Here is a 17,035-nt window from a genome sequence, read left to right as displayed (position 1 = left end):
GAGTCCCCGACACTCCAGCTCTCTTCTCCTCTTTTCTTCTCCTCCCCTCTGCCCGGGCGTCTCTTTGTTTCTCGCACCACGCTCCGTCTGGACTCAGGAATGTGAGACTCGTCTTGCCTCCACTTCACCTGCGGCCCAGATTTGCGCCGCGCCCTGATCCGTCCTCGGTCTGTCTGCGAGCTCGCCCCGATGGCCGACGGGCTCGTCGCTCTGCCTCTTCCTCTTCTCTCACTCCCACACTCCACTCTTATCTGTGGTGTTCTCTCCTCTCACTCCTCCTCCCAGTCAGGTTTCATTTCACGGATTAGCCCTGCCAGAGCCCCCACAGCCTGAGACGTCTCAATCACTCCACTCTGTCGCCGTGAACGGGAAACGTGCACGTGTGAGGGCGGACTATTCTCAGTTGTGAAATATAAAACAGTGGTATTCAACATGAGGCTCGCGGCCCCCTGTCGGCTTGTATCTCCAAGAGAACCATAAGAAAACCTGGGAACGATCAAGGTCTGTCTTCTGGGGCTTGACAGAAACCAAACTGCTGTGTGAAAATCTCCATCCTCGCCATCCCTGAGACTTTAGACATAGTTTTGTTTTAAATATAGGAAAAAATTATGAAAGGTGCTACATTATGCAAAATTGACTTTCTAATGGTTTTCCCACAGCGTATGGGGCTGTAGAAGTGAAGAAAATATCCTTCACTCGCTTGCTCCACATTTTAGCAAATGAATGTGCTCATACATGGTGAAAAACTACAATATGTGGCCTTTAAAAACATCTGACCTCTTCTTTTTGTACCATCATGAGCTTCATCTGAGTTAAACAGTCTCAGAAACACCTTTTTTCCCCTTTTGAGTTGAACGATTTAGCAATTTTCTTTCAGGGATAAAACTAAGATTTGACTCTCTCAGATGCCAGGAGAGCACAGATTCTGACAGTCCAACCGAGAATTTTAGGTTCACGCACACTCACACGTGGACAAGCTGTGAGAAATTCGTCTTCTGTACGCGCTGCAGCTCACCGTCGACCCTGAAGAAAACACGGTGAGGAGGTGGAGCGTTTTTAGGTCATGTTTCAAAGCCCATCTCCACTCGGCAGAGTTGTAAGACCCCAGTAAATCCTGGCTTAGAAAGGAAGAATCTGCCGCTTATCGGCCGTGAGCGGCGCTCGGGGGGCTACCTTAACCCCCCGCAGCCTATTAGCTGGCCGCTGCTCTAATTGGGGAGCGTTGGGGAAAGGGGCGGAGAGGGGTGAGCAGTATTCAAATGGCCCACGAGGTAATCCTCCCTCTACAAATGTGTGTCGTGACCTTGTGACCTGGCCTCTAATGATGTGGCTGCAGCACAAACCTGGACGAGGGAAGACATGCCCGTTCAGGAAAAGGAGCTTTTGCGCTTAGCTGAAGCGTGCATGTGTGTGTGTGTGTGTGTGTATGTGTGTGTGTGTGTGTGTGTGTGTGTGTGTGTAATACCCCAAACATTTTCAATGCGTCCTCAATATTGGATTTGGTACCTGCACACAAAGTGTGCTGCAAGCTGAAAATTCTATTTCAGCTCCAGCGTGTGGAGGAGGCGCCGCGGCTCGTGGACACCAACAGGAAATTAGGGCGAAGCGTGTCAGACAGAGTTTTTTTTTTTTCTGCACACCTTGGAGATTTCACTCGTACTTCCTGATATGTATGCACGACATACACAAACAAAAGGTTCCCAAGCAGGAGAGACGAGCTTTGGAGGAGAGTTGTCACTGCGTGTCCCACAGTATTTCTCTCTCTTCCCTCTGAGTGAAGCGGCGGCACTAGCACGATCAAATCACACGCAGGGGGTTTTCATTGAATTTGCATGTGCGTGGCGAAGACGGCTACTGATCACGTTCAAATGCTGCCATTCATGTAAATACCAACATCTGTGTTTTTTCTCTCACTGATCCTCAAAGAGCAACTGGAAGATCATCTGGACCAGAAATGACAAAATCTGCCAAACACAGTCAAGTTTGGGTTAAAAATCAAATCGAACCCATTGAAGCAGATTCTTATGTTGAACAGCAACAGAGTAGGTTCCGATTGCATGGTTTGATCAAAAGATTCATTTTCATTGAATGAATAAAACATACTCGCAGTTTACTATGAAGTGTTGAACTGTCAAACTTTGAACTGAATGACCTCCAAGCAGACGTTTTCACACAAACACATATTTTATTTAATTTGGTTTGCAAAAAGAAGGCCTGATGTTGTCATTTCCTCAACTTACATTTTGACATATTTTGAAAGAAAAAAGAAAAAATTTCAAAAACTCTATAGTGTATCATAAGAAGTGTATTGGCTGAAGGTTTGAAGGAGATGCATCCAGAGCTGAAGCCACGGTGGAACGTTGTGTGAATCATTGTGTCCCTGACATCGGTAAGTGCTGGACTGCTGACGCTGCTGGAAACAAGCCAGCGTGTTCGGCCACATTATATCAAACCTGCTTTAGTGAGCGCGCCTGGAAACATCCGCACCGACTCTGTTCCACAAGACACCAGTACAAAACAACAAACACCCCTCTGGACTAGAAAACTCAATACAAAACAAAGAACGTCCACAGTATCCTGCAAAAATACCGTTTTAGTTCTCATATTGTGTAATCTATACCCATCTGTATATACATATATGCCAAATATAGCTCTTTATGGGACCTCCCTGAGATATATCCAATCAAAATATTGATCACCGACTGTAATTAGAGTGATATAATTCAACACCATTAAGAAGATGCCAATTTTGTACAAGTGGTTGTAGCATAGAAAGCTAAGTGTCTAATTAGCATTAGCAATACGATGCATGGAGGCGGCACCATCATGCAGTGGGGCTCAGGAGCCCAGTTTGAAAGATGGGTGGGTGTGGTGCAGTTTTTCGCCTTCATACTTTTATATTCGCAATGTTGGCAAATTCAAGTACAACCAAGGTTTCCATTTTAAGTTCCACACAATCCATCGAGGTCACGTCCTTTTCCAGTCAATCCCCGTTAAACGTGAATCACAGTGACCAGATTTTCACCGAGAAGCCCCGAGCTTGACCCAATGTTGAATTCCAGCAATACGAGCCCGGCTGGGTATTGTGATGCTAATATATTTTGAGATCAATTCAAGCCCTTTCGTCGACGATAATGTCTTTGAGGTTTGCTCAGTGCTCCTCTCTTGGCCCGAAGCGCTTTATTCACTTTGGCTTTGGCCATTTGTGTTTGTTTCCCGTGCTTCTGACGTGTGTCTGTCAATCCATTACATATTTCTATTGAATCAATCACACGCTTTCTGTGAATTCATGTGGCTTCACTGTACTTTTATGTTATCTATGTCAGTTTTTACCATGTGCTTGTGACACATATTGTGATATTGATGAGTTGCACAGCCCTGAATCCACGACCGTCCTCAACTGTTCCGACGTCCAGTGTTTTAGTGGGGGTGTGTGTGATATGGGGGGTGGGGGGGGGGGGGGGGGGGGTTTGCTGCAGGATGCAGGAGGAGATGCCTGCTCACAAACGTCCCTTTCAGGCGCGAGCTTCCAGCAGAACCGCTCACAGCTGTTGCATGATTGATGCTCGACTCTCCAGCCTGTCAACAACAACTCCGGTCCGTGTCTCGCCTCCGGGAGAAGAAGCCCACCGATGCGCCGTCCTTCCCATGCAGCTCATCTCCTTTGCATATGAATGGCGCGGACAAACTTTTACTCACAAAGCCGCAAACCTCTGAGTCCGCCTCCTCTTAAAACACACACTGCGTGGGAAACAATGAGTTTAGGAAGGGGGAGACTTCTTCTTCTCATCTTTATTCAGCATGGATTTGGCTTTTTCATGTCTCCACATTACATCTTCATCTCATTTCCCCTCAAATCCTCATAGACACGTTCTTAATCTGTGTGTGCCAGAGATCCATCTCACTGTTTTGCTAGGGCCTCCGACATGGTAGCTTTACAAACCCCCTATTTAAAAAAACCTGTCAATCAAGCTATTTATTCAGGCAGAGCAAATTCATTTTCAATTACTATTCTCTCCTGACGGAGCGGAGGCTTGGAGGGGGGAAAAAATGAAGGCAAATCACAGTGACTGTTGGTCACAGTGACTTAATCCAGCCACCAATGAGGAAATGCACGTACGCAGGGGCCACACGGAAAGAAATGTGTCGGGCGAATGAGGAAGAGGGCGAAGCTATTCACACAAGTTAAAAATACATATTTACATATAATGGTATGGGGTCATCAAGTGGACCCTAAAGTTAATGAAAATGAATAATGGAAAGTGTGCATTAGGCAACTTCAGTAATTACTGCACGACTCGGCCAAGGTGATTACCCAGAAGGGAACAGCCAGAGGACGCCGCCAAAGAACTTTCTGCCGTTTCTCACCAGCGCATGCGAGCGCTGCCCTTGATCACGGGGAGCGGCGTCGGAGTGAAGCCTTAACATCCGATTAGGATGGTTGGAGAAGTGAGTAATGGACCTGTCTTTTAGAACAAGATCTGTATGGTTGCCTCCGTGCGCCGCCCTGAGATTGCCGGTCGGCGGCGGGCCTCGAATTTGCTTAGCCTGAGTTATGTCCTTGTCTTGTGTCAAAGCCGAGGACGGGAAGGAGCTAAACACTTGGGCGCGCTCACACCGAGGGCAGGACATTTTATTTCGAGGACACTAGAGGAACTAAGGAGGATCTCAGGAGACTTCAGCCCGTCCCAAAATAAGGCTGGTGTACAGCGGGATGTTCTGTAAAACAGTGGCGCAATGGGCCGGAATGTACAGAAACAATGGAGAGACGATGACGTCAAACTGAGGACTGTTGGGGGCGAATGCTGTTTTCACAGTTGGAAACTGCTTTAGGTCTCTGCTGCATTAATATTAAATGTTAATATTTATAAACACTGGACAGAACACGGACATTCTAGTGGACAGACCACCAAGTTGGATATTTATTATGGTGACTGTCAAAATAAAGCCACCAAGTTGGATTATTATTACAGTAACTATCAAAATACAAGTACCAAGTCCCAGGAGAATATGGACTGGGAGTCATGACATCAAACATTATTCTGATTGTCCAGAGACTCGTGAATGTGCAGAACAATTATTTACTCCAGCCGTCACTCACAGTAGCAGAACGTCAGAGAAGTTGGGTTTTCCCACGTTTCCATGGAGACTAAGCATTTGGAAAAAGTTGTGTTTTCAGTCGTTGTTGTGTGAACCATGGTTTCAGGTAGCAAAGCCGGCCAGCCGTCATTTAAACAGGAAATTTTCGTGTCTCCAAAATATGTGTATAAAGGCCGCCACGACTTGTCACGTCTAATTCTGCTTACATTGACCTTTTTCGGCAAAAATAGAGCAAATTATCGGCGGCAGTACACAAATCCCAACTGACTTCCGGTTTGTATTACGCCCAGTAACGAGCAACATGATTGGTCAATTGATACCATGTGGATTATACATTTTGAAAGGAGGCCTCTGATTGGTTCTTAATTCTCTGACTCATCCCGATGCCTTAAAATACTGAAGCAGAGAGGAGGAATTTGGAGGAATATTCTACCTTTATTGTGCTTTTCTTTTATCATTCATTTCCCTTTATAATGCCATTGATTTTATTCTGATATTAATAGGATCACCCTGCCCACTTATAAATCAATATCATAACTTTTAAAACAAAAGCAACTTCCAGGTCTCACAGGTCGATTAAAACAAAGTGTCTATTGGCAGTGTGGTCAGATTCCACTGGCTGGGACCCACTGTGATCCCTGGCGGACCCCCCAGTGGGTCCCGGACCTCAGGTTAACCACCGATTAACGTTGGAATCTCTGTGTTTGGATGTTTAAAGCCTGTCCCAAAACATTCCAACAGTAAGAAAAAAATATCTAAAAAGACAGATATGATTCACGGTGAGAAACCACAGCTCATTAACAGATGAATTACTTTTTCTATCTCAGGTATAATGGCAATATTTTGTTTCCTTCCACCCTCTGGCCAACCTCAAGCTTTAATAACGACTGGGTGTTTTTCCTTCCCCTCGCTGGCAGCACACGTTCACTTAAAGATAAGGTTTCTGTGTGGAAGTGAAAGTGTGCTGCTTCAGAGCAGAGGAACTCACCTCTGGCTACACGCCTGCTGAATTAGAGATGTTGCTCACCGGGCCGTGAATTCACATTAAGCCCAAACCAAATCCTCTTTCTGATACTGCGATTTAATACACAGACAAGCCCACGCAGGGCTGTAAACTTGTATTTACATATTATCTGAGCAGCAGTCACTCTCTTGTCACACACACACACACACACACACACACACACACACACACACACACACACACACACACACACACACACACACACACACACACACACACACACACACACACACACACACACACACACACACACACACACACGGATTCCGACTTGGCCTACTTAGAGTGCACAGGGGGAAAACTGAAGCGGCAGCAGGATGTGGACCAGAGAGTCTGACCAACAGCACACCCGCCAAAGTAAAACACCCCAATGCCGACTACTAATTCAGCCTAAAATAAAAGCATCAGCGACTCGAGCAGGTGACGGGAGCGAGAGGGAGAAGTCCTCGGCGGGGAGAAGGCACACTGATAAGGCGCAGAGATTGTGTTTACCTCCAGAGATAAGGCGGCAGTGTGAACTGCCGGGCCGCCGCCGCTCCTCACACAGTCGCTTACGGCGGAGAAACACACGAGCGCATGAAAAAAAAACTTCAAGTTTGAGAGATGTGGACGTAAAGCCCCCCCCCCCCACACACACACCCACCCCCGCCTCCCCCAGCCGGTGTAAATAAGCCGTCAGAGGCTTGTAGCAGCGCAGGCCGCCGACTGTAATCCAATCTTTCAGACGGGAAATGGCAAATTGCTCGTCTCGTCATTAGCAACCGGCGAAGACAGAAGGCAGACGCTGAGCCTGCGAGCGTGATTACAACGGCGGCGGCGTGTTTCTGGTGCTTACTGGTGCAGGCCACAGACGGAGGGTCGGACAGCGCCCGGTAGTAGCCGTCCTCGCAGTCGCAGCGCCACGAGCCCTCGCGGTCGTTGAAGCTGTGCGCCGGGCAGCGGGAGCACTGGAGGTCCTGGGAGGAGGACTTGTAGAATCCACGGCCGCACGCTGGAGGGGGGGGGGGGAGAGAGAAAATACAAACATACACCTCAGTCACGCAGCTTTCAACCAGAGATGGATGAGATTGTAACATCGTTGAAACACCCTCAGATTAAAAAGTCTTCAGGTCAAACACACGACGGGGAAACGTGACACTGCAGACAAGAAAGACGCTTCTTAACGAAGCAAACGTTTCCCCCACTTCAGAACTACAAGTCTGCCCAGGACCACCTGGAAAACACCGCGAGAAGAAAAACCAAACAAGACACAGAAAAACGTGTTAATTTTACAGTTTCTGTTTCTGCCGGTCTGAACAGCTTCAGCTGCTCCACAACGTTGAGTCTTTAAAACACCCAGAAAGCTGGTTTTTCTCAGTTTGACTTGAATCAGAAAAATGTAAATAAAGGTGGAAAAACTGGATACGACATATAAGAACATACGTGTACACACACACACACACACACACAGATACATTCATGCCACACTACATGTCCTTAGTGAAACACTAGTCAAAAGTCAAATCACACATATTTTACACCGATGCCACAGACAGTCACTGAATTCTGACTCTAATTGTCCAATAGTACTAGTAGTAAAAGTGTTCGTGAGAAAAAAGCAGAAAGAAAATGTCCTCAAATTCCTCATCTGTCATCTTTCTGTCTAAAAAAGCACTTGTTTTGGCTTCATTTGAAATTCCTGGCTGTTTTTTTCTCCTGTTTTAATTGTCTTCAGACTTTTAAATGCATAAAAGTTGCTTTTGTTTTCTTAATAGCTTCTTTTATCTTTAGGATTTCAATGTAATTGAATGTAATTATTGGAATTGACTAGAGTATGAACTGTGCAATCCAGATAAACGTGCCTGGCCTTGATGAATTTAGTGTGAATTTCAGTTTGAGTCGCGATCCGAGTCCAGAGATCTCGACCTGAAGAGGAGAGCTACATCTCAGCTGATTTACCCAAACAAGCAAAGCAATGATTGAAATGATTAAAAACTGACCTTAAAGGTGCATTTTTACACTAAAACAAGAGAAACGTGTAATTGTTCTTATTTATAATTTTTAATGCTCGTTTTTTTTTTTCAAGCTCAGTCCCCAAACTGGGCTGAACTAAAAGAAGTACCAAAACCCTTCACTTTAAAAGTACAGTGGAAATAATATTTAAATAGGACAAAAGGTGTTGCAGACCAGCGAGCTGCAGCCTCTCTAAGTTCCTCGCTCTCGTTCCCATTCAGGCTCATTTACAGCTTGGATTCAATTCAAACGACACAACTGGATTCGACAGGAACCAACCACTGCTGCTTCACGTGTTATTACTTCAAACTGACGTGTTCTGCAGCTTTAAGCAGCACTTCGCTCTGAAACAAGCTGTTTCCACTCAGTTTGCCTCCCTCAAGGCCGACTTCACCGTTCCAACTGATATCCAGTATCAGCTGCTCGTAATTTATCACCGGGCTCTCTTTCCTGGCAGCGTCAAGAAATCCCGGCAAGAATCAAGTTTACAGTGCAGATCTGTCCGACGGAGCAGAGCCTCTCCAGGACCTGCACATTGTGTTGGAGAGCAGAAATCAGACAGTTCAAGCTGTTTGTGATGAGATTGCAAATTTCTATGTGATGCAAAAAAAAAAAAAAAAAAAAAAAAGCTCATTATATTAGCATTAATAGTGGGACTAAAGTGATGTAAAGCCCGTGGTATTGTTGCCGTGGACGACGCTGCACTGCGATTGCACTGCATGATGAAAGTGTTGTTGGACCATTGCACCGCGCAGTGTGGCGTGTACATGTCGGTTCACTGCAGGGGAAACGGCAAACTGCTAAGGCGTCTCTGCACAACATAAATAACTAAAGAACACGCGAGCCCCAGTCGCAGCGTAGAGCTCGAGAACAACTTTAATAGCGGATCATTCCGTGATCGTCAGAGCATCGCAGGGCGCGGGGCAAACGGTGCGCCGTCGCTTTAAATCGCAATGTAAATAACACATGGTCGTGGAGCACGGAGTAAATGATCGGCTGTCACTGAGGCCAGCGTCAATAACCTCCACCTCAATATCATGTTGCACAATTAAAGAACCTGAACAGCGCACTCCCAACCTCAGCTTTGTTATCACACCGCTGCAAAAAAAAAATTGAACTACTTATAAAACATCATACATCATTTTAGAGGCGACTCGGTTGGACACTGATGAAGCCGCCGGTACACGTGTGTATGAGTGTATATCTTTATGTCGCTGTGTGGCTCTGAACATATTTTGCTTCTGGGTATGAATCCTAAACTATAAAATATGTCATTTCTATTCATTGACATTCTTACTGTATACATCTACATATAAATAACTCTATATTTGTAATACATAGGAATCAGGAAGAAGCCTAATTATAAAATGTGACTATTGAATAATGGAGAAGGTGAAAGATTAGATCAGTTTTACTTCTTCCAACCCTTTTTCCAGTAATGTTGAATTAAATCTGACTATTTATGTAGATTATCAACAAAGGGTTTTTATCAAATATATGGATATGCATAAGTGTGTGGGTGTAAGTATAGTATATAGGTGGATCTGTGCTTATGTGCTTGTTTTTAACACGTCTGAAATGAATTCTATTTCATTTTAAACTGTGGGGAAAAAGAAACAGCAGCCACTGATATGATCTTCAGTCATTAAGATAGAAAATCAACATTCTGCATCACAGTAAAATGTGAGTGGCATCGCATTGTAAAACACAACTCAGTCTTAGATAACACCATATTGTTTTAAAGCACAAAGGAAACAGAGAAATAGTTTAGAAACACGACATATTGGCGTCGTCGTCTTCGATCATCCAGAGTTACTGAATTCGAAACCATCAGACTTTATTTCTGTGTGTTGTTGAGTTTTTTTAAATTTATTTATTCAGGAAAATGTAATGTATTGTCGCATTTCTCTGCCTGAGTGTCACCAACTCTAATGTGAAATACAGCCGTGTGGACTCTTCCTCCAGTCCTGGTCATTACCGACGGCCGGCCGTCTCCCGCTGGTATCAAACCTGCGTGGAAGAGTGTCGGCGTCACACCTGAACTGCCATCATGGCGAGGGCATGACGGCACAAATCATCAGGCCGTGAAGCGCCGTCGTGTCGAAGCCATCGCCCCGACGATAAGCTCCGACCCGGGAGGAAAATGACCCGGCTATTTTTATTCTAATGAATCCGCGGGTCAGCGGAGGAGTGCCATTTGTTTATAGCGAGTGCCGCAGAGGGTGTGTGTGTGTGTGTGTGTGTGTGTGTGTGTGTGTGTGTGTGTGTGTGTGTGTGTGTGTGTGTGTGTGTGTGTGTGTGTGTGTGTGTGTGTGTGTGTGTGTGTGTGTGTGTGAGAGAGAGATGAGGCATTTATCAGCCGAGCAGTGAGATAAGCACCAGCACATGGATCATCTCGTGGTTTGACCTTCGACCCCGGATGGTAAACAAACCCAGAGCGCAGGAACGACTCGTCAGGAGAGGCGAGACAATCATTCACCTTAAACCGCACTAATCCTCATCCAACAGTTTATACGTTACAAATCACTCTCACGTCTGACCCGAGCGCACGACAGAAAACAAGTATCCACAAATACATAGTCAATAGCAGGAACAAGATTTATGGGCTCTTTAGCCAGTCTGTGGATGAAAATCTACCTCATGTTAGTTTTACAAGTCTGAAATGTCACCTTTGATTAATTACCACAAAAAACAACAACAAAAATGAGATTTTTTTTGGCAACTTCAACACAAATTAAAGTTTGACTCAGAAAATCTGATCCAACAATGATTATATAGAGAAAAAAAATCAGGTTTAGCCATTTATGTTCCCTGCTGGATGAAGTGATTTTGTAGCATTGCACAGAATTCCGCAGAATTTTCAATTTATTCTGCAAACTGTGATAAACAAAGCTTTCCCCCCCCATTATTTATAACCTGAACACCTTTTGTCCATTTTTGCAGCTTTTTTCAGTCTCACTTTTTTGCAGGTGTCTCCTTTTTTTTGCTCTCGATCTATTTTGCGGTCCTCAAGTAGAAGAAGAGAAGTTTATTTCTTATTCTGACATTTAGGATTTATAATGCAACCGGAGGATTTTAACATCTTTGATGTTGAAGTGAATAATGTCAGGCTCATCTGGTTGTGCAACGGTTGCTCGTTGGAAGCTGGTTGGATCAATGCGGTAATTTTAACCGACATGACATCAACAAAGGTAGAAGAGGAAATTCTAAACCTCTTCCTGTTGCCAGAACAAAAACCGTCGTGACGCTGCGAAGCTCTTAATCAGACAATATTGTACATCTTAGCTGCTGAGCAGAACGAGGGAACAAACAAAAAACTGTTAATGGTGGCATTTAAAGATGGAAAAGGTTGTGCTATATATTTGTGGTATCTGGTCAGTTCGTTGAAATGTGTGGAAGTAATGTCAGTTTTCACATAGACAGTTGATTAAAAATGTATTATTGCAGATATTAAAGCTGAAAATGTAAAGATTTCCAACTGATACACCAAAGCTCAGTATTAAAACGATTTCTAAAAATATGTATATATACTTTTTTTTTTTTTCATTGCTTTACAAACTAGAATCCTGGCTCATATTTTACTTCCTTAGCGACTGTTTGCTAAAATTGCAGGCAAGCTAATTCACCACACGTATAACGTAATGTGTTGAATCCACGTTGTAAAAACTCACTAACGGTTTGTCGGCCCAGTGTCTTGTGTGTTGTAAGCGTGTTGCCGCCAGCCTCTCTGTGAGCTGCAGTTAAAGCCTGACGTGCTGCGGCTGTTTTCACCTGGAAGTGGGCTAATCCACACTGGAAACAGCGATCTGGGCCACGCCGTTTCCTCGGGAAATTTTTTTAAAAATAAATCTATACCTCTGTGAATATCTCAGCATACAAACTAACAAATTACACCCAAAAAAAAAAAAAAATGCATTTTTCATGAGGCACCGGGGGAAGTAAGCCATGATTTTCTGACCAGCTTTGTCGGATTTCACTTCTCCGTGCTGTTGATTGTTTTTCCCGTCTTGTGACGGGTCCAGGATTTTTTTTCCTAACACTTCCAGATCAGCATGAAGAAGAGGCCGAGCTTCAGGGTATCCCCGTTTCAGCGACATGAAAGCCCTGTCAGTCTCCATTTATCGCCCCGCCGCAACCCTGTGAAACAAGACCGTTTCTCTTTTTGTTTCCAAGAGGGGGAAGAAAAAACGACAAGACTTTATCTTCCATCTCTCCCTCCCTCTCTCTCTCTCTCTCTCTCTCTCTACCTTTCTTCTGAGTCAGTAATTGAAAGCAGAACCACGAGGAGGCAGCGAGCGCCCGGCGCTGAGCGGCGATGAGCCAGAATATTCAGCAGACAGCAGAGAGGACACCGTGTTGGGTTTTGGTATCTGTCAGGCGGTGTAAACACCGATATTGACTGGGGCGTGTTTTTCCCTGGAACGTCGTCCGGGTCTCGCTGCTTCCAGCCCACCGCACCGAGCGTCTTAACTCCGCGATAACGCGTCTGTTTGCCTTTGGGTTTGCGGGAGCTCGTCGGCTCGGTGGCCTGTGAGAGACGAGGTGGGAACCCAACAGAGACTTGGACCGTCTCCCATGTGAGATAAAGACCCAAGGCATTTATAAAGAGGAGTGTTTGAAATTAAACACCTCTCTCAAGGATAATTCCAGTTTCTTAAAACTTTACTTACTCTTCGGGAGCTTTCACTGGATGAAGCTGCTTTATGAAGCAATGCCACAGCTTCTCAACATGGTCTGTTACAGAGACAGTCTTAAATGGACATGGTCATCGCCTTTCAACCAACATCAACCTAACACACGCTCATCAAACCTGAAACACTCACCAATGACCAAAGAGCTTCGTTTTGACACGCAGGATTACTATTAAAACAACATTGAGACTGGGTTCCACTGGATCGGAGGTGACGTCAACACACGATTTATCGATGCGCAAGTACAGCAACGCTGTCACCACGATCTCACGTTGTGTGCGATGTGGCTTCAATCTCTGCAAGGTCTCTTGTTCTGAATCCAAGAACCAGTTTCGTTCTATGGCGTCATGTTGATCGCCGCGTCATCGGGAGCTCTGTTTTCTATTGGTTACCGAGCAGCCGATGAGTCGTTGAGCAGGTGTCCCATGATAAAAATACCGACTGTCAAAATAATCACAGGCCAAAAGGGGCTGAATCTGCGTCACTGTTTTGCACAAGACCAAAGACTTTAAGCCCCGACAACAAATATCTTCACTATTACAGATCCTCCCTCTGAGCCGGACCAAATCTCTGAGCGTAGCCATGAAGGACTCGCCCCATAGTGCTTCACCTGAACTACAAGAGGCTTCGTCCATCTCTGCTATTTGATTGGCCGCTTTCACATCGTCAACGAGAAGCACTGACAGATGTAAATCAGAACGTAGCGTTCAGCCGGCTAATGATTTAGGTTGTGTTGATGCTGGTGGTCAGAGAAGAGCCATCAAACTGGATTCACTACCAAAGACCGCAGAAGAAGAATCTTGAGCGAAAGCAGCAGGAGCCCACAGCGGGTCTCACTTCCTGTCAGTACAGAGCATGGGCATTCACAGGAATGTTTCCACCTTGTTGAATAGATGACAAAAGACTGAACCTGAAGCTGGAGCTGCTGTTAGGAAGCTGGACTTCCTGTTTTGACCACAGATCCCGTTTTTCTTTTCTCCATATTTCTCTATATGTCAACTGAAACCAACATGAAGGTACAACAGAGGTTTCCATACGATTACGGAGAGGACTATTTCAACAAAGCAAACTGCTCAGGAAACCCAGTCCCTCAAAGACAAAACAATCCATGTGCAATGACAAGTGAGGGAACTGCTGCTCATAGGCAGGTTTAGGAATATTTTAAAAACACTGACATCACATCGCGGACTGCTGCCGACCGAGTTTCAAAAACTGTCCTGAAAGTCCAGCAGACTCGTCTTTTAACTCGGCCTCAACAGCTTCCAGCTGACGTTCCTTCATTCCTTGTTTTCAGTGGGGAGCATCCTGGGTTCATCAGTGCGCCCGACTGCGCTCGGCACCCGGAAATGTTTACAGAAGCAACAAAGCGCTAAACCAGGCCTCAAAACTGTAACGATTGTATGACACGGGAGGGGGGGGGGGGGGGGGGGTCGACGGAGAGTTTCTGCAGCTTTCTCCACCACTGGCAGTGCATTGAGTGACAAGTACAAACACAGCCGGCCGCGGCCCGGCGTTCCCGTCCCGGCGGCGGCGGCAGAAGCAGCCCCATCGCTCGCCGGCTCGCTGCTGGCGGGTTCCACTTCCTGGCAGCAGATGCTAAAGAGACACTCAGCGAAAGATGGGCCGATAGTGAGTGAGAGGTTCTTTGTCGACTCTCCCCGCAGCGACGCCGCCTTTCTTCCAAGTATCTACAAAGCAATTACATGGACTGGGCTCGCCCGTTAGCCTCCTCCGATGACACGGCGTCTGACACCTCACTGGCAGGCAGCGACATGCAAACATGTTGTAACATCGTCGGAGAGAGAAAATCCCTCTTAACCATTAGCTTCGACAAGAGGAGTCTGAGCCCAACGTGTAATTGCATTTGTAAGGATGAAGTGTTTGGGGAGTGAGTCGCTGGAAAAGGGCCCGTCGGTGTAAGTCTGCTCTTCTTCTGCTGCAGATAAAGAGGCGGCTGGCTGCGTGTTGACACGGGGGCCAGTTAAAGAAGCTCAGCAGCAGACAAAACAGCAGGCTTATTTACGACGCTGAGAAATTAGTCCCGTTCCTCAGAGAAGTGGGCTGAGGTTTAGTGGCGAGAGGGAAAATACAAGGCTTACATTCCGGGCTACGCAGCCAGCATCTGTAATTTCCTCCTTCCAGTGGTCAAGCACTTTGATTGAGGCGACGTGCGCAGGGACGAGCTGCAGTCAGCACTTTCTTTCTTTCTTTCTTTCTTTCTTTTTTTTTTTAGTGGCAGAGTCCGAGGAGCCTGAGAAAAGAGTTCCCTACCGTCTCAATCACGCCACCCCACATCCCAGAGAGGAAAACAAAGCCCCCTTATCTGGCGCAGACACACAGAAAACGCTTGTTTTTTTCCTGTATTTTCTCATCGGATCTCACTTTATTTCCTTTTCCCTTGAGCAAAGCTTCTTAACATTCTTGAATTATGTCCAATTTAGCTGAAGCTCTGGCAGTGTCATGACACGGCGGGTGATGGACAGAGGGGGGGGGGGCGCAGCCTGACGTCTCCCTCCACGGCCACAATAGAAAAGACGTATTCCTCTTGTCTGGGCGCCACTTGCTCGGTTAATTTTATGCGTTAGCTGACAGATTGGATTCCAAAACTTGCCCTTTATATTGTGTGTTTAGAGGTGCCAAACGCCCAGAAACTACAATTTATTGTTTTACCTTCAGTGTCACCGTATGCAGTACGCTGAGATAAACAGGCCGGCTCAGTTTGGAGTATTTCACCAGCTGGCTGCATTAAAATGCTAAATCGAAGCTTTGGCAGAGCGAAGGTATCCGGCTCAGCAGAATGGATTATTTGTAGGATAATGGTAATCACAACTAGCACCCCACAATATATCACAAATTTGACATTGTCTCCATATCAACATGTCGAGCCTACAAATCACAAAAGATTGATCAGAACTGGAACTAATTCAGCTGAACTGTGATTTCGTGTCGATTCAAACATGAAAGAAAGTGAGGAGAAACTTTTCGTGGGTTGAAGACACACATTATCTAAAACCTCGTGGCCACAGAGCAGAAGTCAGAAACATAAAAATCAAACAAAATGTCAGCAAATCGTCACCACTTCAGAATAGAGATGAGAATCGAAACGGTTCTTGTTGAGAACCAGTTCCCAGGGTTTCATTCTTTGCAGACGACTCCCTTATCCATTCCACACAACGGTGTCACCAGAGCAACCGGCGGGAAACATGGCGCCGAGCGGCACAAACGCTGGAACGACATCGGGGGGCAACTTACTATACTTGCATAGTGGATGTTTCATCAGAGCGAGGAAATACGACCAACATGCAGAAACATTTTCACACAAATGAAATGAATGTGGTGTTTTTGATGGACTGAATCTCAACCAGCAGCAGAGGAAACTGCTTAGGCGTTTCCTCCCCCCCCAAAACCTCTGCTGTTGATGCTGCAGACTTGATTTCCAAATGATAACAGAATCATTACGCAGAATTGAAAATGGAATCAGAATCATAAAAAATCCTATCAATTCCCATCCCTACCTTTAAATTGCTGCTCGTGAGAACTGCATAAAAAAAACACTGATGGTGTAAATGATTGGGCCAGACGATGAGCAGTTCTTTAAAAATGTAATCTTCAAAAGACTAACATCAACTGCCTTTATCATGAATCACTTAATACCGTGTAGCCTGAGTCAAAAAATGTTTCTTTTATGTGCAATGATGTGGAAAAGAGATTATCATGAAACACCTTTCAATAAGACAGTCTGTCCGCTTACTACGACACTAATGCAACCAATCTCCAACGACAAGCGGTATTATCCTCTTTATAGGAGCTGAATCGACGGTGGAGTGGCCGTACAGATTCTCATTTGACTGTGCGAGTGGACTTAATGAAGTGGCCGGTGAGTATATATATATATAACACGGTGGAGAAATGAGGGCTGAGCGAGTTTTCCTGCGATGTGGAGCAGATCTGCTGCCGAGCAGAAAGCGCTGGTCGGAGTCTGATGAGGTGTCTGACCGGGAATGATTGCCGCCGGGATCCCGGAGGAATCGCAGATGATTTTCACATCATGAGGCTGTTTGGATGCAGGAGGAGCGATGAAGCGTCGGGAAGCATCTCCTCCACTCGTCCTTTAGGGGTTTTACAACTAAGTGACATGAGGCGATTCCATCAAAGTCCACAATATGACTTTCAAACATGTTTGGGGACTTTTCTCGATATTTTTTCCACCTCCTTCCTGTTCAGGAAC

The 17,035-nt window shown here is 45.6% G+C and overlaps 1 protein-coding gene across 1 annotated transcript in view; it reads right to left on the bottom strand.

Annotated features, from left to right (window-relative positions):
• LOC308143086 (ephrin type-A receptor 7-like) overlaps positions 1–17,035 on the bottom strand; it is a 102,361-nt gene that overhangs the window by 67,613 nt on the left and 17,713 nt on the right. The window contains 1 exon segment of the mRNA XM_080513769.1: positions 6,960–7,115. Within this exon segment, the coding sequence (XP_080369895.1) occupies positions 6,960–7,115 (156 nt within the window).

Source organism: Blennius ocellaris, assembly GCF_963422515.1.
Source record: "Blennius ocellaris genome assembly, chromosome: 18".
NCBI lineage: Eukaryota > Metazoa > Chordata > Actinopteri > Blenniiformes > Blenniidae > Blennius > Blennius ocellaris.
This window is presented reverse-complemented; position numbering and strand designations above follow the sequence as displayed.